We start from the raw sequence: 23,185 nt of genomic DNA, 5'->3' as shown, positions 1-23,185 counted from the left end.
ACACCCACCCCCCTCCCATACCACCAAAACAATGGTGGTAAGTTTGGTGATAGTTGATGACTATATGGCTGGCCCTGTAACACTGCCCTGTCCAAGCTCTTCATTGCTGTCCTATTGCTGAAATGACTGGCCTCCAAAAATCACAACCATCTTGATGTTAGAAATGACTACAGCCACTGCTGAGTTTTGCCTTTGATTCGTGTAGACAAATTTTAATAGGGCTCAATCAAACCCTGCCTTGATGTTGAGGGAAAATGCTAACCTCATCTCTTGCAACCAGACTCTTGCAAATTTCTATAGATGTACGGTGAAGAGCATTCTGACTGGTTGCATCACCGCCTGGTATGGAGGCTCCAATGCACAGGACTGCAAGAGGCTGCAAAGGGTTGTAGACTCAGCCAGCTCCATCACGGGCACAACCCTCCCCACCATCGAGAACATCTTCAAGAGGCAGTGCCTCAAGAAGGCAGAATCCATCACAAAGGACCCTCACCATCCAGGACATGCCCTCTCCTCGTTACTACCATCAGGGAGGAGGTACAGGAGCCTGAAGACCCACACTCAACGATTCTGGAGCAGCAGCTTCCCTTCCATCATCAGATTTCTTAAATGGTTCATGAACACTACCTCATTGTTTCTTTTTTTGCCCTATATTTATTTTGTAGTTTATAGTTTTTTTATATATTTGCACTGTACTGCTGCCACTGAACAACAAATTTCATGTCATAGAAACATTTAAAATGTTGAAAGGACTGGACAGAGTAGACGTGGTTAAGCTGTTTCCCTTGGTGGGTGAGTCCAGGACTAGAGGGCACAATCTTAGAATTAGAGGGTACTGGTTTAAAACAGAAATGAGAAATTTCTTTAACCAGAGGGTAGTGAAATTATGGAATTCTTTGCCACGTACAGCTGTGGCGGCCCAATCATTAGGGGCGTTTAAGGAGGAGATAGATAGGTATCTAATTAGTCAAGGTATCAAGGGATATGGGGACAAGGCCGGAAATTGGGGCTAGATAGGAATAGTTTTTAGTGTAGCTCATGGAGCAGACTTCTGCTCCTTTGTCTTGTGACAGTGATAATAAACCTGATTCTAATTCTGGATTTGGACCAAGGTTGTGAAGAGGTCAGGAGCTGAATGATCCTGACAGGACAGCATCAGTGAGCGGGTTACTGCTGAGTAAGTGTGACTTGATGGTGCCTTCATGACACCTGCCATTGACTGAGAGCAGGATTGCTGAAGGCTGGATTCAGTTTGTCTTGCATTCTGAGCATGGCATATACCCAGGTAATCTTCAACTTCAGGTTGACACATGTTGTGACTGTATTAGGATAGCTTGGTTTGAGATGCAGCCAGTGGAACTGCACAACATGTGTAAAATCAGGATGTTTGCTGAATGGGTGGAGGAAATTCACCAGATGAACTGTATGGCATCCTCGGGCAAGGTTAGGGGCAGAGGGGTCTGCTTCCTACTCAACTCCTGGAGCTCAGACGTGACAGTCCTGGCAAGTTCCTGCAACCCAACTTGGGATATCTAATGGTGAAGTGCCGCCCATACCATGGGAGTTCACTTCAGCTATCCTGACGGCAGTCTACATCCCACCCCAGGCGAACATGAAGCCTGCACTCAATGAACTATACTCGGTGATCATCAGTCTTGAAACGGGATACCTGAGGTCCTCTTCATTAGAGCCGGTGGCTTCAACCAGGCCAACTTCAAGAGTGTTACCAAAATACTACCAGCACATCTTCTGTCCCACCAGGGGCCCAGACATCCTTGACCATTGCTACACAACTATCAAAGATGCCTACTGAGCTACCCACCCGCACTTTCAGATCACCAGGCTGTGCTCCCTCTCCCTATGTACAAACAGAAGCTGAAACGTGAGGATCCAGTACAGAAGGTCGTACAGTGCTGGTCTGAGGAAATAGATGAGCTTCTACATAGTAGGGTATGCACAGTAGTGTAGCGGTTAGAGTAAAACTTTACAGTGCCAGCGACCCGGGTTCAATTCCGGCTGCTGTCTGTAAGGAGTTTGTATGTTCTCCCCGTGTCTGCGTGGGTTTCCTCCGGGTGCTCCGGTTTCCTCCCACATTCCAAAGACATACGGGTTAGGAAGTTGTGGGCGTGCTATGCTGGCGCCGGAAGCTTGACGACACTTGTGGGCTGCCCCCAGAACACTCTATGCAAAAAGATACATTTCACTGCGTGTTTCGATGTACATGTGACTAATAAAGAAATCTTACACGACTGCTTTGAGCCAGCCTAGCCGAGATGAGCATATCACCACTGTCACAGACTTTATCGGCAAGGACTGTGTACTAAAGAGGACAAACCAGAAACCATGCATGAACCGGAAGATCCACTCCCTACTGAAGTCCAGGACTGTGGTGTTCAAACCAGGTGACCTTGACCTATATAAGAAATCGAGATACGACCTCCGTAAAGCTATCAGGGAAGCCAACAGACAATATCGGTCCAAAATTGAGTCCCAGACCAGCCATCAGTTGTGGCAGGGCTTACATGCTACGACGGGCTACAAAATGAAGTTGGGCAGCATTGCCAACGACAGCACATCCCTTCCCAATGAGATTAATGCTTTCTATGCATATTTTGAACAGAAGGGGATTGGAAGCTCACTACCTGCCCTGACAGCCTCCAATGCACCCGAACCACAGTCACTATTGCAGATGTAAGATCAGTCTTCTGGAGAGTAAACCCGCAGAAAGTATCTGGCCTGGACTGTGTCCCTGGCCATGACCTTAGATCCTCTACAGATCAGCTGGTGGGGGTATTTACAGTCATATTTAACCTCTCCCTGCTTCATCTGAGATTCCCACCTGCTTTAAGAAGACCACTTTCATGCCGGTACCTAAGAAAAACAAGGTAACGTGCCTTAATGACTACCACCCGATAACTCTGACATCCACCATCATGAAGTGCTTTGAGAGGCTGGTCATAGTACACATTAACTCCAGCCTCCCAGACAACCTCGACCCACTGCAATTCATCTACTGCCAAAACAGGTCCACGGCAGACACCATCTCCCTGGCCCTACACTCATCTGTGGAGCATCTGGACTAATAAAGACACCTATGTTAGACTATTTATTGACTACAGCTCTGCCTTCAGTACTATAATTCCAAGTAAATTCGTCTCCAAACTCCTAAGCCTGGGACTCAACACCTCCCTTTGCAACTGGATCCTTGACTTCCTGACCAACAGACCACAATCAGTGAGGATAGGCAGCAACATCTCCAGCATGATTATTCTCAACACTGGCGCCCAACTAGGCTGCGTCCTCAGCCCTCTAATCTACTTCATATATACTCACGACTGTGGCCAGATTCTGCTCTAACTCCATCTACAAGTTTGCAGATGATACCACTGTAGTGGGCTGTATCTCAAATAACGATGAGTCTGAGTACAGGAAAGAGAGGGAGCCCAGTGACATGGTGTCATGACAACAACCTTTCCCCAATGTCAGCAAAACAAAAGAGCTGGTCATTGACTGCAGGAAGTGGGGTGGTGCACATGCTCCTGTTCACATCAATGGCGCTGAGGTCGAGAGGGTTGAGAGCTTCCACTTCCTAGGAGTGAACATCACCAATAGCCTGTCCTGGTGCAACCATGTAGACACCAAGGCCAAGAAAGCTCACCAGTGCCTCTACTTCCTCAGGAGGCTAAAGAAATTTGGCATGTTCCCTTTAACCTTCACCAATTTTTATTGATGCACCATAGAAAGCATCCTATCCGGATGCATCACAGCTTGGTATGGCAACTGCTCTGCCTGTGACCAGAAGAAACTTGAGAGAGTTGTGGACACAGTTCAGCACATCACGGACACCAGCCTCCCATCCATAGACTCTGTCTACACTTCTCGCTGCCTCAGTAAAGCAGCCAACATAATCAAAGACCCCCATCCACCCTGGATATTCTCTCTTCTCCTCCCCTCCCATCAGGCAGAAAATACAAAAGCCTGAAAGCATGTACCACCAGGCTCAAGGATATCTTCTATCCCACTATTATAAGAATATTGAACAGTCCCCTAGTACGATAGGATGGACTCTTAACCTCACAATCTGTCTTGTTATGGCCTTTCACCTTATTGTCTACCTGCACTGCACTTTCTCTGTAACTAACACTTTATTCTGCATTCTCTTATTGCTTTCCTATGTACTACCTCAATGCACTGTTGTAATGAAATCTGTATGGACAGTATGCAAGACAGGTTTTTCACTGTACTTCAGTACATGTGACAATAATAAACCAATTTACTTCTACACTTTGTTGAGCCACATTAGTTCCCTAGCTTGATGGTAATAATAGAGTGAGATGTATGCCAGGCCATGAGCCTACAGTTTGTGACAGTTCTGTTTCATAAGTGTCTACTTTTGAAAGATGGTGTCCTGAGCATGAAGATGGGACTTCATTTTCAAAAGGACAATGCAGGGGTCACTCCTGCCATTACTGTCATCAACAGATAGATTGGTGTGGAAAGGTGATTCTTCCCTACCTAGTTCTCAGCACCTGTACAGGCCCAGCCTGATAGCTGTGTCTTTCGGGACTTATCCAGATTAATCAGTGGTGGTGTTGCAACCAAGATGGTTTTGGTGATGGACACTGAAATACTTCTTTGTACAACCTTGCTATAATCAATGTTTCTACCAAGTGGTGTATAATATTGTGAAATGCTGATTCATCAGCAGAAAGAAAGCAGTATTTGATAATTGTGAAAGATTGTGAGAGATAATTGTGAGAGAGGTCCATACTGGACCTAATATTTTATGAGATTTAGTGACTTAGTGGGGTCATCATATCCAGACTCAATGTTAAGGACACCCAAAACCAGTCCTTCCCAAATCCATACCACTGGTATGGCTAGTGTGATAAGGTATATCTGGGGTGATGATGGCAGAGTCTGCGATACTGTAAGATATTCTTGGGTGATTAAGAATCGACCATATTACCATGTGACTGAAGTCATGTATAACGAAAGATGACAGGTTTCCTTCTCGGGGACGGTAATGAACTAGATGTGCTTTTAATGGAACAATCTGGATGGTATATTTTCAACATTGTGAATAATTGTTTTTAAATTCCAGATTAGTTTAAGTTACCTCACCTGCTGTGGTGGGATTTGAATTTGTACCTCCAAATTATTAGAACGAGCTTGTAAATTATTAGACTTGCCTGACCACTCCTGGCATAAATCCAACTATATACACCACACAGACACTACTTCGGGCACACTGACCAATCTCTTACCTATTCCTCACTCTTCATTCCTGGTGCCCAATCTTTGCTCAGACTTAGTCTCCATGCAACCCTCCCCAATCTGCCACCCATACCCAACTTCTCTTTCCCAACCTCCTGCCATTCCAGCTCTTAATGCCAGCCACCTCAGTCATGCTCCACCCCAGTTCTTTGTGCCAGCCTCGGCAATCCCGCCTTGAAAGTGTTCCAGCTTCCTGATCCCAAACAGCCCACCCACATGCTGTGCCCTGGTGACCACTGTCTTGACCAATCTCTTGATCCCAGTCTCAGAAGAGGACAAAAATGTGCAACACCTGATGCAATTTGGGGATGGAACTTAATCTTAATGCATTGGTAAACAACCAAAATGATCGTTGTTCCTAGTCATACAGCACAGAAACAGGCCCAACAGCACACCAGTTCTGCACCAACCAGTAAACTAACCTTTACACCAATCCTATATTAATCCCATTTTGTTCTTGCCACATTTCCATCAAATCTCCCTAGATTCCTTCACTCACCTACACACAAAGGGCAATTTATAGCAGCCAATTAACCTACAAACTTGCACGACTTTGAGATGTGGGAGGAAACCAGAGCACCAAGATTTAAAAGGTACCTGAGGGGCCACTTTTTTACGCAGAGAGTGCTGAGTATATGGAATTTTCTGCTGGAGGAAGTGGTTGAGGCAGGTACAATAATATCATATAAGAAGCACTTGGATAGGTACATAAAAGGGCCAGGCTTGGAGAGATATGGGCCAAACACAGGAAATTGGGACTAGCTGGGTGGACAACTTTGTCGGCATGGACTGGTCAGGCTATATTGCTCTATGACACCAGGGGAAGGCACACATGGTCACAGAGAACATGCAATCTCCACAGGCAGTACCGGAGGTCAGGATTGAACCAGCATTGCTGGAGCTGTGAGGAAGCGGCTCTACTGGCCGCACCACTGTACTGCCTCAGATCTTCCAACACATCAAAAACATGGTGTCATACCTTTTATGATGCACTGTAATTTAGGTATGTTTGTGGCTCTCATAAAAAGGCAGCTTTAAACAAAAATCACGCTTCCCTTCCTTCTGATAGGGAAAACAAAAGAAAGTCTTCAGTCACGTGGTGCTTATTTATTTGCAGTTCCTAATGATCCTTTCCAGAAGGATGTGGATTTCAACCCCCCCAAAGAGGATGGGTTTGGGTTGGGTGTAACCCTGACTGGCCTCCTGTCCTTGGAAAAAGTAACAGTTGAAGGGAGATGAGAATAGTTTCAGAGAGAAAGAGAGTGCCTCTACAACACTTCCTGGGGGGCAGGTAAAGCAAGAGCGCTCCCCACTTACCCCTTGTCTCAAGCTTCCTCTTGTCTTTAATTAAGAATCCCCTGACATTCAAGTGGCAGTTGCAGCTTCCCTCCCTGAGATTTTGGATTGCTTCGGAATGCCTCACGTCCCAATGGATGCCAAGACTGGCGATCAGACCTCTAAGGAAGGGTTCCTGTTCTAAAAACCAAAACCCAACGATGGAGTCAAAACTCCACAGCGTGCAAGATGTCTGTGCTCATTGTTGGCCTGATGTCCTCTTCCCAATAATAATGGCTGTGCTATCAACTGTCTCGGCTCTAAGCTCTCAAGATTCCAAACCCAAATCTCTCTTTTAAGGCACTTTCAAAACCAGCCTCTTTGTGCTTTTATTCACGCTTCCTAATATCTTGTTGGCTGGTTCAGTGTCAGTATGTTTGGTGGTGGTCCTTGGGTTGTTTTACCATGTTAAAGGGGCTATGTAAATGCAAGTTGTTGATTATTTGTGAGCTTATTTTTGTGCTACTTGTTTTTATCTTGTGGGATATGGTAACCAATTCCACTGAAAGTTCTATCATATTTTAGGCAATAATTAATCAAAATGAGTAATATTTCACCTTCTGTACTCATATCTGGAGTTGGCATCCATACATAGGCTATGTCAGCATCTTTGTATAGTTCCATCATGAATTCAGGTTTCATTGGTTCTGGTTTGCGGTTACATCCAGCCGAGTTCTGCACAACGTCCCATTCTGTTTGAAAATTCATTACTGCAGTCACCCCCAACTCGTGCTTGAGTTTGATGGTCACGTGCTCTATTTGTCGTGGACAGCTACCAAGCCAAATCCTGGGTAGAATCCTGGAAATCAGAGCACGCAATTCATTGTAAGACTACTTAAGTAACTATATCACATTTATGGTTGCAGTAAACTGCAAAAGAAATTCACTCCATAATGAAGTAAACAATTATGTCTAACAATATAAAATGGAAGCTAAGAGTAAACTAGATTGTATTGCTGAAATCTTTGGACATAGAGTTAACCATGCAATACTTCCACAATATATTTCAATAAATACATCATACAGTATCAATACTTTTGTTCCATGGTTTATTTCTATAGAGGTGCAACTGTATAGTTATTGCTTGATTCAATGTGGCATTTTTTAAGGAATTGAAGAGGTTGGAGAGGCCTATTCAAGTGTATATAACATTTCATTGATCTTATTGGGGGATGGGGGGAGAGTTGATTGTCTCTTCTATGAGATTAAATAGCTGGGAATGAGTTGGTGAAGAGAGTAGATGCATTTCCTCATACCCCTCTGGTCATTAGAGTGATGGACCCGAGGTCTGTTCCTACCTTTGGCTGATTCTTATTTTATTAACGTGATGCCAGAATTGCTCACGAGCCCAGTATTTGTTGACCATCGCCAGTTCCCTTTCCGAAGATGGTGTTGTACCTACTTGAACTGTTGCAGCCCAATGATGAAACTATTTTCATGGTGCTGTTGGGAAGGGAGATCCAGGATTTAGACTCTTCAACAATGAAGGAATGACAAAATATTTCACAATCAGATTGATGTGTGACTTGCAAATGATGGTCTACCCTTGCCTCTGCTTCATTTGTGTTTCAGGTGATGGAGACTGTGGTAGGTGAAGTGGTGGAGAAAGATATTGTTCAGGGAAATGAATGGTGTGCCAGTTATTTGAGCTACTTTAACCTAGATAATTTGAGCTTGTTGAGTGTTTTTGTAGGCACTCTACACATCCAGGCAACTGGAGGTTATTCCATCAGACTTTTGACATGTGCCTTGTATTTGATAGAAAAGATTTTCAGAGTCTGAAGAACTTCACTCCATGATCTGCTCAGTGATGGCCCACATGATAGATTCTCCCCAGATTCTACCACTCAACTACACACCAGGGACTATTTACAGTAGCCACTGAGCTTACCAACCCATGCACCTTTGTGATGAGGAATTAGAACACTCTGGGGAAACCAGCACAATCACAGGGAGAACATACAAACTCGATATAGACAGCACCAGAGGTCGGAGTTGAACCCCAGTTGCTGGAGCTACGAGGTAGCAGCACTACTGCCTAAGTATCATTGAACAGGTTATTGTTGAGTAAGCGCTACTTGATAGCACAGTCATAACACATTTCAAATCACTTCTGATATTTGATTGATTGAACAGTTGTTGGATTAAATTGATCACTCTGTGAACAGCACAATTTCCTGTTTTGTTGAGTAAATACCAGTATTGCAACTACACTGAAATAGCTTGACTGGAAGTAGATTTCATTCTGAAACACAGGTCTTCAGAACTACTGCCAGGATGATACTGGAGCTCATCACTTTGCTGCATCCAGTCCTGGGAGAAAAAGCAGTAAACCTGAGGATTGGAAGTGTTTTAGAATTCAATGAAGGAAGACCAAAAAATTACTAAATAAAGGGAAAATAGAATGACAATAAATCACCGAGGAACATAAAAGCAGACTGTAAGAACTTCCAGAGGTCTGTTGAAAGGAAAAGACCAGTGAGGACAAATGTGGGTTCCTCACTGACACGGACAAGACAATGTGAAACAGCAGAGGATTAAATAAATACTTTGTGTTCATCTTCACAGAAGAAGACAAAGAATCTCCCAGAAACGTAGGAGAATCAAGGGTAGAGAAGTTAATGAACCTGAAAACTGATAAATCCCAAGGACCTGATGAACTATATCTAAAAGTTTTCAAAAAAGTGGCTATGGAGATGGTGGATGCCGTGGTTGTCCTCTAAAGATTCTAGAGTGGTTCCTGCATATTGGAGGGTGGCAAATGTTACGCCACAATGTAAAAAAGAAGGGAGAAAAAAGAGAACTATCGACCAGCTTGTCTGACATAGGGATATGGAAAATGGCTGGAAGGATGTGATATCAAGATACTTGGAAAATAATATCATTGAGCAAAGTCAACAAAGATCTATGAAAATGCAATCAAGTTGACTATCCTATTGAAGTTCTTTGAGGTGTACCTAGCAGAGTAGGTGAGAGGGAACCAGTGGATATTGTGTATTTGGATTTTCTGACAGCTTTTGATAAGATTCCACACATGTAGGGGTTGCCTAGATTAGTGCAATTGGAATTGGGGATAATTTACTAAAATGAATTGAGAGATTGAGAATTTTCTGCACTGGAAGACTGTGGATGCTCAGTTATTGATTTCATTGAAAACAAACTGATAGATATCTGGATATTAATGGAAACAAGGAATATGGGGATAATGCAGAAAAATGCTGAAATAGATCAGGCATTATCTTGAATGCTGACGCAGACTTCAGGAGCCGAATACCTACTCCTCCCTACATTCTTATCTCTTTATAATGAGGACTGAAGGCTGAAGACTGACTTCTTTGATCTCAGGATCAAAGTGGATCCCAAAGTAGGAGGGCAAAGTGGATAATATCTCATGCACTTCTGGCTGAAGATTGTTACAAATATCAGCCTTATTGTTTGTTTTCAACACTCAAGATGGAGATGTTTATGGAACAACGATCCTAGCATTGGTTGTTTAATTGAATACTACTATTCAAAATTGTTGTGGCAGGACTCCATGGTTTTAATCTGATCTGTTGGTTGTGAAATAAGTTGGCTCTGTCTAAAGCATAGTATGTCTGCTATTTAGCATGAATGTATTCAACCAGTTGGCACCTGTTAAGAACATAAGAATTAGAATGAGTAGGTTATCTTGCCCTTAAAGAGCCTGCTCCTTCATTCATCATTATATTTAATCTATCTCGGCATTACCACATTTTCCTTGATTCTCTTAATATCCAGAAATCCATCAACCTCTATTTTGAACGAATAATGACTGAACCTCCAAAGCCCTCTTCTAAAGCTAATTCCAAAGATTCACCACCTTCTGAGTGAAAAAATCTTTTTTTTAAACCTAAATGACCTATCCCTTATTCTGAGACTGCGACCCCTGGTTCTAGACTCCTCACCTTGGGAGCACAACCCAGCCTCCCACCCCAGCCCCTGCCTCCGACCTATTGAGGAGTCTTGGAAGAACTTCCTACTAAAATGGAAAAATTCACACTTTCCAGCAGTTCCTGTTTTTATTCATGGTTCCAGCATTCACAGTATTTGCTTTTGTTTTAAAGTACGTGCGCGGCTAGAGATGTGTTGCACAAAAGAACTCAGATATCGTTGGACAATGGTTCACGTCCAGGAGTGCAATGAGCATAGAACATTACAGCACAGTACAGGCCCTGCGGTCCACGATGTTGTGCCCACATTTTATCTTGCTCTAAGGTCCATCTAACCCTTCCCTCCCACAGAGCCCCCCCATTTCTCTATCATTCATGTGTCTATCTAAGAGTGTCTTAAATGTCCCTAATGTATCTGCCCCCACATGCAGGCAGTGCGTTCCACGCACCCACCACTCTCTGTGTAAGAAAAAATTACCCCTGACATCCCCCTCATGCCTTCCTCCAATCACCTTAAAATTATGTCGCACTGGGAAAAAGAAAATTCATGCAGACCTAACTCTGATAAAAGCTACAGTACATGAAAAGGATAAAGAACCATTAGTGGATTCGTATCCTTCACGTTCACCAACTAACCCACACTTCCTTATTCAAAACACTTTCTTCCCACCTCTATAAATCTCATGGGGGAGGCAAAACCTGAAGATACTGTCTGAAGCTGGCACACTAGTGCAATCTGTGTTTTTTTTAGGGTGGAGTTAAAGCATATGTCATTGGAATTCCACTCTGTGCCACTAAAAGTTATTACCATTTGTAGTGTCGATTTGTGGGTTAAAATGTTATGATTATAGATGAATATTTATTCAAAGATAGACTGAAAAAGAAAAAAAATCTTTGCATTGAGAAAGCTGAAGTTTTTTGAAGTTTGTTCAGGGCTCTGTTTTGGAATCGATGTGGTAATGGTTTAATTAAAAACAAGTTTAATTAAAAACAAGTTGGTTTGATTGTGGTTAATGAACAGCAGGTTGGAGGTGACCCAACAATAAGCAAACAATAACCAGGTTCGGTGCATGAAGAGAATAAAATGTAAAAATCGATTACAAAAATGACTGACTAGAAAAATGAGTAAATTATATTAGTTATAAAATCACAGATTACATGGAAGGGGGAAAAAAAATCACTGACCAGCAAAGTCAAACATTTAAACAGGTAATAGGAAGGTCAGACCAAACTTGAAAATTAATTAAGGAGCACTAAGGACCTAATAAACATAAAGAATACAGGAAACCCATACATAGAAGAGGAAAGACTCAAGAGCAAAAAAATTACAAAATCATTAGTTAGGGGCTAGTGATGGTGAGGGTAGCACTATCCAAGGATGAAGGAAGCAAGATTGCAGTGTTGTCTAAAGGTATTGTGGTGACACTGGTTTAAGAACATAGGAACTGGAGGCGGCTTGGCCCACCCCTCCCATTTCACCATTCAGTGTGATCATGGCTAATCTGTAACTTAGCTCCAAAAACCTTTTCTCTATAACTCTTAATATCTTTAGTTGACAGAAATCAATCAGAATCAGATTTAAACTTAACATGGCAATAGTTACTGTTGGTGGAAGGGGGTTCCATTTGGGTGGACAGGTGTTTCCTAACTTCATTCATTTAAGTTCTGGGTCTAATTTGTAGACTGTATCCCTAGTCCTAGACACCCCAACCGGTAGAAATAGTTTTGCCCTATCTTACCTATCAGTCCCCATAATATTTTGAAAGCTTCACTCCTCAGTCTTTAAATTCCAGGGAATAGTTTTGTGTACCCTCCTCATAAATTAAGCCTAGAAACTAAATAGTCTTCTAATAAATCTACACCATGGTTTCCACAAGGGCAATACATCCATCCTTTGATGTGGTATCCAGAACTGCTCAAATTACTACAGGTGTAGTCAAACCGGGACTTGTTATGGCACATTTATCTCCTTGTATTCTATAAATATGCGTGCCAACATTCCATTATCATTTTGATCATCTTCTGCAGCTCTGTAGGACATTTTAATGCTTTATGTACCTGGATCCCTTGGCCACCAGGCCTCCAATGTTTTGAGTTTTTCACCACTTAGAGAGTACGCTGTTCTCTCCTTTTGCAATCAAAAGTGAATGGTTTCACATCTTCCTGAACTGAAATCCATTTACTCCTGCTTTCCTCCATTCACATCATCTATTAATGCGTCTGTAATTTAATGGTCCATCCACACTGCTTACAGTGCCTTCTATCTTGTGCGTCCTTGGCAACTTGGATGTGTGGGCTTTCCATTACATCAACAAAATAATTTACAGATGTAATGAATAATTGAAGTTCCTAGAGGAATCCCTGCGGGACACCCCTAGCAATATTCTGCCAATTTCAGTGCCTCTCCATTGCCCCCACTGCCTGTTTCACTTAGCCAATTTTCTATCCAGGTCAATGATTTGCCTTTGATTCCATGAACTTCAGCTTTAGCTGACAAAATCTTTATTAAATACCTTATGCAAATCTATATAAATAATCTATTATACACTGAGATGTTACTATTCAGAATGCAAAGCCTAAAAGGTTGGTAGAACCACATTAAATCTTAATGTTGAAAAGAAATTGGATAACTACTAGAGACAAAGCAAATACATAGCTATGCCAAAACATAGGAGAATACAATTAATTGGATAGCTACTAAACTGGGGATGATGGACAAATGGCCTTGTGTAATTTTCTGATTTCACATCACTGTCTTCACAAAGAAGGCAAGTAGTATGGTTAGGGGTGGTAAATGTTCAAAGTCAGTAAGTTGCTCAATAGAAAAATTTATCTTTTTTTAAAAGTTTTTAAAAAATTTAGAAAAACACTGACTACTTTGCACCACAATGAACTTTGTTTATTTGTTCTAATTGCATTCTTGTATAATTTTATATATTTTGTTTATCTTTTTATTGTGAATGTTGTGGCTCTAACGCTGTGTGCTTGTGATGCTGCTTCAAGCTTCTCATTGCACATATGCACACATGTACTTGTGCATATGACAATAAACTCAACTTTGACTTTTAAAAGACAGAGAGAAAATCGAACATAGAGTAAGTTATCAAGAAATATAAAAACAATCAATTAAAGACATTTACATGTAGAAGAAGATCAGCAGCTAAAGTAAATTTGAGTCCCTGAGAGGCAGAGACATGAGAAATTATAATGTAGAATAAGGAGACATTACGTGTATATTTGCATCTTCAGTAGAAGACGCAAATGATATACCAGAAATTATGAGATATCTATTGAGAGGACAAAACTTAAAGCAAATAATAACAGGAAAAAAATGTACTGGAAGATTAAAAGAAAATAAAAGCTGTGCAGTGCTCCAAACCTAATGGCCTACATCCTAGCATTTCAAAAGAGGGGCCTGCAGACATAATGGATTCACTAATTTTAATTGTTCAGAATTTGTTAATGTTCTAGATTTCTGCTTGTGGATTGGAAGATTCAGATAGAAGTACTATTCAAGAAGGGAGGGAGAGAAATAACAAGGAACAACTGGCCAGGAACATTGCCATCTGTATGAGGGAGATAGCAAAAGGGCACTCAGTAATTCACAAAGTGATTCGGCACACTCATTGTGGGTTTCTGCAAGGGAAATCATGTTTGACAAATATATTTCGTGAGGATGTAATAAACAGATAGCAGATAAGGTTTTATGGATACTTAAAAAGCTTTTGATAAGGTACGAAATGAAAGATTGTTATAAAAGATTATGGCTCATACAAATATTAATATACTAGCATAGAAAGAGAAATGGATACAGGAAAGAAAACAGAGAGTACGAATAAACTGGTCAGTATTTGAATGGTGAGATACAAGCAATGGGGAATGTCAGCTGTTCAAATGGAGATTAATGAACAGTTGGCAATGTCAATGACTACATTCCTGGCTTAGATTTGACTTTGGAAGTAGTATCCTGGTACAATATTTAACTGCCAAAAGATTGTCTTGTTCTTCACACGGCTGAGAGATATATGTGGCTAGAATAAGGGAAGCCTATGGCTTAGTTACGGACTCAGTAAAAGTCCCTTTAAGATAGAGAGTGTGTGTGTATGTGTGTGTGGGGCGTGCTTACGTCAATAGAAGATAAAGGACGTAATGACGTTGTTGAAGAAGTCAGAAGAAGAAGAAGAAGGAGAGAGAGAGAGAGAAGGGAGAGAGACACCAGCCTGCTTGTTTTCTTTATCGATGGATGAGAAACAATAACTGTGTTTGCCACTGAAATCCATGTATGGAAGTTGGAAGTAATCCGGTGGAGTTCACTTTGTTGCTGACCTGTAGAAGGAAACAGGTATTTGTGTGTGGACGACCACGGTTCGGATGCTTTTGGGGTGAGGAAGTCACTACCGAGTAAACACTGAAGTGTCGTTTGGGTTCCATCGTGGAACATTTGGATTTCGTATGTACTCTCTCTATGTTTTTCTACATCTACATCTTATCTTCAGACAACGGTGGTTGTTGAAGAAGCCCTTGCTCATGTTTCGCCTTATGGCTTGCGGAACTGAACTTTAAGAACCATTCCGGAACTGGGAGTTTTGGACTTTGTCACACACACACACGACGAGTTTAATTTTGGGGTTAACGTTCGAGGTTTAACATTTTTGAATTCTAACATACTAACATTTTTTTTTACTTTTATTTTACGTATTATCATAAGTAGTGATTAATAAAATAGTTTTTAACACTGAATCATGCTCAGTGTGTTTCTTTTGTTGCTGGTTTGTGACAACAGCCTAAAGCTCTGCGTCTGATACTAACTAACCAACTTAGATGTTCCTTTCAAAATCACAATTACTCAATATAAGACACATCTGTGTCATCTTCAGACTTCTAGAGGGAACTCACAACTGGGAAAGGCTAAAAATTGATTTGCAAAAATTAATATCAAAATACTTGTTGTCCTCAGACTTGATAAATGAACTACATGGAAATTCAGCAGAAACCTCTTTTCCCAGAGAATGAACTTGCTATCACACTAAGCTGATGAGGTTAATGGCATTGATACATAGAAGTAGAACCTGGATAAACACGTGGGTGAAACAAATGAAAAGATAGAAGAGTTGGAAATTATGGTAAGAAGAGTTGTGTGGAATATGATCAGAATATGCTCCAATTGGGAAGAAAGGCTGTTTGTGTGCTTTAAGTATACAGGCCATCCCTGGGAAATGAAGAGGTTCTGTTTTTACAGATGTCCATTTATTTATTTTGTCCATTAGTCAGAAAATACATAAAAATAGCTTGATACGGTTATCATACCTCCACAGTATTGTGATGAAAGGCATCAAAAACACATAAGACTGATAAGAACGAACAATTACTAAAAGTATAGAGAGAGAAAGGAAACTAGTTCTGCCATTCATAGGAACAAATGCGTGTATGTATGTCGGACTTCTGAATTTAATAATGTAATGGGAGTTCATTTATATCTACGGGTGTCCATCAGTTGGGCGTCCTCAACCCGGGGATGGCCTGGATATTATTCTAAATCTGCACAATAGCACGGCAATTATCATTGCTGCCTCAGAGCTCCAGGGACCCAGGTTTGATTCTGACCTTGGGTGCTCTCTGTGTGGAACTTGCAAGTTCTTTCTGTGACCATCTGAGTTTCCCCTGGGTGCTCTGGTTCCCACCCATTTCCAAAGATATGCAGGTTGATAGGTTAACTGGCCACTGTAAGTTGCCCCTAGTGTAGCTGGCTGGTGGGAGAATTGAAGGATTGGGAGGGGGAATTGAAGGACATGCAAAGGGAAACTTGAGATTAATGTGCAGGGGTGCCTTAAAGTCATGGCAGATGCATTGAGCTGAAAGCATACTTCTGTGCTGTATGACTCCATGATAATCCCTAACCTGTAGCAACCTTCGAAAATCAGCAGCATTGTTGGACAGTACGTTAAGTCTAGGCCTCCCAGCTGCTTTACCTGGAGTAGTGCATGGCTTGGTGGTCAGCGATGTGAAAGTAGAAATCAGTGGTATGCTTCATCTCATTGGTATACCCACTCTCCTCAATATAGTGTCCGACAGGGTGACAGTAAACATCATCCACTAAGTTGCTGTCATCGTATTCACAGCACCGATCATGATGCGGCCCATTTCCTAAAGTGGACGAAAAGAGATTGGCAGCATCTCAGCAATCAGCTCACTTTTCAGATGAGGCCCTTTCTGTTGGATGTAGATCACAAGGCATAATTAATCGAGGTGAATTCTCCCCAGTTTTCTGGCCAATCATTATACCAGACTATTAGGGTCATTAGACACTGCATTTCCAATGTGTGACAGAGACTAGCTTTGGAATTTGAAAAGATGTATTTGGTTGTCTGGGACATCCTGTGGTTGTAAAAGGTGCCACATCAACGCAAATCTTCCCTTCTTTAAGTCCCTCACATCCTTCTTTCTTGGTGGCAGTTATTAAATGCCTTACTTTTGTAACAATGGGTCTCGTTAATCAGATTTAGCACAGAACTCCCCTCACAAGCCTTGAGATGGTGGATTTGCACTGCCGATGTCACTGAACCTGCTGAGTTCCCACTAATGCATAATTATGGTCAACATTAATGAGAATGGGCACAGTGGCCAAATGACTGCCTCTTGGCCAGCAATTGCATCATAACATTCGGGCTACGTTGGAACCACAAAGTAGTAAATGCCCAGACAACCCTTTTAAATATATCATTCAATTTGTTTTCATGACACAAAGGTCCAGGGGATGACTAACGGCCATTAGGGATGTGGGATGTACATTTGAAAAGAACTAACTTGCAGGGTCATAGGGAAAAAGCAGGATCTGGGACTATTTGGACAGATCTTTTGAAGAACCAGCACTGGTGTGATGTGCTGCATAGTCTCGTGTTGTGCTGGATGTTGCTATGGTCGTTGCACATCACTGCCAGTTTGGATCACTAAATCCACAAAGGTCAAATGCACCTGCTACAAAGCTGGCAGCATTAAATCCACATCATTGCGTAAACACAAAGCATCACTAAAACCAGTGAAAATCAGAATCTTCAGACAGCAGAAAAATTACTGTCTCAGATGGGGCTTCCATCTGAATAGTAAGTTGTTTCTTCTCACTTGGGAGACTTCTTGACCTGCTGAATGCTTCCAGTGATCAATTGTCTTCTTTGATACCAATATAAAGAATGAAAGAATGTTGATAGCACTTTTCACAAATTAAGGATTTGTATTTCATTTTCTCCCTCTTTACCAACATGGTTACCAAGGTTACCCTTTGCCGGTTTCTAAAGTTCTCCTAATCCCCAGGCATATCACTATTATGAATCATAAAATATTTCTTTAAATGTCCACCACTGCTTATTTACCATCAGGTCTTTTAATCTAGTATTGTGATGGATATTCACTTTCCAGGCCCATAAGGTTTATTGCTAACCTCAGCTTTTTAGCACAGGAGTAGAAACTGTCCAAGGTTCAAGATTTTTGTTGTGCACTAAGTTAAACTTTTTTTAGCACAGCGGCTGAAATTGTCTGAGGTTCATGATGTTTGTTTTTCATAAGTTAAACTTCTAACCAGTACACTTTGCTCACCCTCTTGACTTAAAATGGGGTCCACTTGGCCTAGTTTGAACTATTGCCTAATCAAGAGGAACAAGAGGGTCCACGTCGTCCTAATTAAACACTCCATCCACCTGGCCTGATAAATGTAATTGAGAAACATCACATACAGATGATGTCAACTAGTAGAAAAACAGTATAAATGTTAGAAGGCAGTCAGGGTTGGTAGGAGTGACAGGGAACAAACACAGAATCCATTCCTCAGCCTCGGTTTCTGCGATGGACGACCTGTTTGTCTGCAACCCAGTGGTATATTTTTCTAATTTGTCAGAATTGTACTTGAGTTTTGGAAATCCTTTGTAAGTTATAAATCTCCATCAAGACTTATTCCTCACAATTAAATGTGCTTCACTTAGAAATAAACTGTGTTTAATCTGCTTCGTTAGCTGGAAGTATCTCCTTCTTGGCTGGGAGGGGGGACCCACTGCTCGAAATAATGATTATTGACAGCTAAACCCCTTCAGGAAGAGACTAAAGTAGTGAAGTAAATTAGTCCTTGAAGTATAGGTTGATACAGTATAATCTCTCTAAAGTGAGGGTACTTGTAGATACTTATACCAGATAGGGCTTACAGTCTTGACTTAAGTTTAGCGCTCTCGAACGGTTACACTCAATATCATCACAGTATCCCAAACTGCTTTAACAATATCTACACAATTGCATTTATGTAAGTTTGAGACTCTAGTTTTGGATTTAAAACTGGCATTCCCAAACCGTTTATAGAAACCTATTGATTTATGTTTACTCTTCCCTGGATAATCTTTTACTTCAAAATTACTAAATAACCCTACTAAATTAATAACACATTGCCAGATCCAAAATAGCCTGTTCTTGTCTGGATGTTCCACATATGCCAGCAAACTGTCTTGAATGCATTGCATAAACTTATTCTCAGGACCACCTCTGCCGTTTTAATTAGTTAATGTGATTCTCTCGATCTATATAAAGTCCCCCATAATTATTACAGTGCTATTGTGACAAGCCTCCAGTATTTCACAACTGAAAGGTTAGATCTAAAGTCCTGGAAGGTTAAAACACATGAAATCCAGGGGGAGCTGGATAAATTGGATTCACAACTGGCTTGATGGTGCGAAGCAGAGGGTGTTAGTGGAAGGTTGTTTCTCGGACTGGAGGCCTGTGACTAGTGGTGTGCCTCAGGGGTTGCTGCTGGACGATTTGGATGAGAATGTACAAGGCATAGTTAGTAAGTTTGCAGGTGACACTAAAATAGGTGGTATAGTGCACAGTGAAGAAGGTTATGAAAAATTACAGAGGGATCTTGATCAGCTGAGTAAGTGGGTCGAGGAATGGCAAATGGAGTTTAATTCGGATAAGTGCGAGGTGTTGCACTTGAAAAGTCAAATCAAGGTAGGACTTTCACAGTGACCAGTAGGGCCCTGGGGTGTGTTGTGGAACAGAGGGACCTTGGAGTTCAAGTACATGGTTCCTTGAAAGTGGAGTCACAGGTAGACAGGGTGACGAAGAAGGCTCTTGGCACGCTGGCCTTCAACAGTCAGGGCATTGAGTATTGGGAGGTCATGGTGCGGTTGTACAGGACGCTGGTGAGGCCGCACTTTGAGCACTGTGTTCAGTTTTGGTCGCCCTGCTGTAAGAAAGATGTTATTGAACTGGAAAGAGTGCAGAAAAGACTTACAAGGATGTTACCAGGACTTGAGGGACTGAGTTATAGGGAGAGGTTGGACAGGCTAGGACTTTATTCCTTGGAGCGTAGGAGACTGAGAGATGATCTTATAGAGGTGTATAAAATCATGATGGGTATTAATAGGGTGAATGCCCACAGTCTTTTTCCCCAAGGCTGGGGAACCAAGAGCTAGAGGGCACAGGTTTAAGGCAAGAGGAGAAAGATTTAATAGGAACTCGAGGGGCAACTTTTTTGACACAAAGGGTGGTATCTATGTGGAATGAGTTGCCCTAGGAAGTGGATGAGGCAGGTACAATAACAACTTTTAAAAGACACTTGGACAGGTACATGGATTGGAAAGGTTTAGGAGGTTATGGGCCAAACGCTGGCAAATGGGACCAGCTTGGATGGAGCATCTTGGTCGGCATGGACCAGTTGGGCTGTGTAACTCTATGACTGACAGTTCTGTGCTGTATAACTCTATGACTGATAGTAGCTATACAGATCAACGAACTATAAAGGGGACAATGTTTCCTGTCCCTTGTTATCCCTTATTTCAAACTGATCTATTTGTTAATAATCTCAGTCAAGATCATTTCCCATTACTGTCCCAATATATTTTATCATCAGCACTGCCCCACCTCCCCTTCCATTCAACCCACAGTCATACAGAACAAAACGAGGCCCTTCGGCCCACAATGTCTATGCCAACCATCAAGTACCTACCTACAATAATCCCGTTTACTAGCACTGGGTTGCCAACTTTTTGAAACTTTAAGAACATTAAGTACCCTAGAATATTCAGTTCCCAGCCTGGGTCACCTAGCAACCATGTCTCTGCAAGGGCTATTAGATCAAACTTGCTTTTCTTTGTGCTATCAGTTCATTTATCTTGTTACAAATATTGGTATTGGTTTATTATTGTCACTTGTACCGAGGTACAGTGAAAAACATTTTGCACACCGTTCATACAGATCAATTCATTACACAGTGCAGTACTTTGTGAGTTCAAATCATTGGGCTTTAATTTTGACTCTCAACCTGTTTTCAATACTTTGACCATATTTGCTGCTGCATTCTTTTGTTGTTCTGTCCCTTCCTGACACACTCTGCTCACCCTAACCTTAACTCGTATTGTTACACTGTGACATTTAGGTTTCTGTATTTCCCCTCACCTGAACCCTCCCTTTCCAACTTGTGTGAGACAATGTTCTCAGTGCCAGTCAGTGCTTATTGACAGGGTCAATAGACAGTCAATGCTAGATGGTGGCCAATGTTAATCAGTGACTAGTGTCACTGCCAGTGGCAGTCAGTGCCCAAGAACAGTCCCTGCTCAGTGACAGTCCATGCCCAGAGCCCAATGCCAACCAGTGACAGTGCCCAGCAATAGGCCATGTCCAGTTCCTGTGGTCAGTGCCAATCTGTACAGAGCAAAAATGGCCATCTGTCCATCAGTGCTCAGACCCATAGTCCCATTACAGTGCCTTCAGCCAATCAATGACCAGTGACTGCACCCAGTTGCAGTAAGTGCACAGTGATGGCCTGATCCAATGCCCAGTGATTCAATGCCTAGAACCAGTCAATGGCTCATCATATGCCCAGATCAAGTTGGTGCATGGCGATGTTGCCCAGTGAAATGCCCAGTGCCAGTCAGTGTTCAGTGACAGTGCTGTGATGGTGCTGAGTGACAGTACTCAGTGACAGTGTCCAGTGCCAGTCAGTGCTTAGTGACAGTGCCCAGTGAAATGACCAATGCCAGTCAGTGCTCAGTGCCAGTATCCAGTGAGAATGGTCAGTGACAGTGCCCAGTGACAGTAAGTGTCAGTGACAGTCAGTGCTCAGTGACAGTATCCAGTGAGAATGCTCAGTGATGGTATCTAGTAACAGTCAGAGCTCAGTGACAGGGTCCAGTGACAAGTCAGTGCTCAATGACAGTGATTGAGCTCAGTGAGAGTCAGCGGCCAGTGATTGTGCCCATTGAGTCAATGCCAGTGAAGGTCAGTAGCCAGTGCCACTGGCAATCCATGCCAGTGCCTAAAGGGCAGCCAGTGGTCAGGAACAATGCCCAAGGACAGTCAATGCCTGGAGCTGGTCATTGCCCATAGTGCCCGAAGCCCAGTGACAGACAATGCCCACAGCCAATCAGCACCCAGTGCCCTGGAAGTCAGTGTCCAGTGACAGTGGGCAGTGACAGTGCCCACAGAGCCAGAGTCCAGTGGCTGTCAGCCCCAGTGTCCAGTGATCATGGACACAGTGCCCATAGAGCAGAGTCCAGTGGCTATCAGCACCAGTGCCAGTCACTGGGCAGTGACAGTGCCCACAGAGCCTGAGTTCAGTAGCTGTCAGCACCAGTGCCAGTCACTGGGCAGTGACAGTGCCCACAGAGCCCGAGTCCAGTGGCTGTCAGCCCCGGTGCCAGTGTCCAGTGACCATGGGCACAGTGCCCACAGAGCCCGAGTCCAGTGGCTGTCAGCCCCGGTGCCAGTGTCCAGTGACCATGGGCACAGTGCCCATAGAGCCAGAGTCCAGTGGCTGTCAGCCCCCGGTGCCAGTGTCCAGTGACCATGGGCACAGTGCCCATAGAGCCAGAGTCTAGTGGCTGTCAGCACCAGTGCCAGTGTCCAGTGACCATGGGCACAGTGCCCATAGAGCCAGAGTCTAGTGGCTGTCAGCACCAGTGCCAGTCAGTAACGGTGTCCCGTACCTTCCCAGACGAACTGGCCATGGATCCGCTTGGCAAACTTGAACCAGAATGTCTCGGTGCTGGGCTCCTGCAGCAGCACCTCGCCAACCCAGAAGGAAGGCTCGTTCACGGCGCTGCTCGCAGCCAGCATCGGCACCGCCCGCTCCGGATCCCAGTGTCCCAGCTCCGGCCTGGACCCGCACACGAACAGCTGGACATGGCGGGCCTCCAGTGTCACCACCACCCCGAAGCGCAGCAACATCGCGGGCTGGCGGGGAGGTGAGGCGAATCGCGGGCGGTGACCCTGCAGCTCCGGCCTTTCAGGGGCATCTCCCTCAGCCACCAGCCAATAAGCCGAGGGAGAAGCTGGGCCGAGCACCCAAAAATAACCGGGGAATGTTTACAGCCGGAGACACGGGGAGGTCAGTTCACGGCACATGTTCCGATTGCGTCAATGTTCAGGGCGAACACGCCCGCAGCCCCCTTCCGACCTTCTGGACAGACCGTTACCGTCTGCTTGCCTCATTGAGCTTTATTCTCCGAGCTCCACCCCAGACCGCCGTCCCTCTTGCAAAGTTTACACATTCCGGTGTGTTTATTCTATCAGACCTTGTCCAGGGACTGTGATCGCATTTGGTGATCCTCTCCCTGCTGGTGGGGGTGAAGGAGCCATTGCTACTTGCGTTAAATACTGCCCAGAGTGTTTCCTTATATATTGTC

The 23,185-nt window shown here is 43.1% G+C and overlaps 1 protein-coding gene across 6 annotated transcripts in view; it reads right to left on the bottom strand.

The window, feature by feature from the left end:
* epm2a (EPM2A glucan phosphatase, laforin) overlaps positions 1-22,949 on the bottom strand; it is a 53,279-nt gene extending 30,330 nt beyond the window's left edge. For 5 of the 6 annotated variants that reach the window (XR_007956985.1, XR_007956984.1, XR_007956982.1 and 2 more), the window contains exons 1-3: positions 22,487-22,949; positions 16,493-16,667; positions 7,170-7,411 (exon numbers count right to left, since the gene is read on the bottom strand). Coding sequence is in view for 2 of the 6 variants with exons in the window: in XM_052024544.1 (XP_051880504.1) it covers positions 7,170-7,411; positions 16,493-16,667; positions 22,487-22,727 (658 nt within the window). In the remaining 4 variants the exon portion in view is untranslated. Of the gene's footprint in view, positions 1-7,169; positions 7,412-7,910; positions 8,056-16,492; positions 16,668-22,486 lie in introns of those variants that run through there. The other variant, XM_052024545.1, reaches the window with a different exon arrangement.
* Between the last annotated feature and the right edge of the window lie 236 nt (positions 22,950-23,185).

This window comes from Pristis pectinata, chromosome 10 (genome assembly GCF_009764475.1).
Source record: "Pristis pectinata isolate sPriPec2 chromosome 10, sPriPec2.1.pri, whole genome shotgun sequence".
Classification (NCBI taxonomy): Eukaryota; Metazoa; Chordata; class Chondrichthyes; order Rhinopristiformes; family Pristidae; genus Pristis; species Pristis pectinata.
This window is presented reverse-complemented; position numbering and strand designations above follow the sequence as displayed.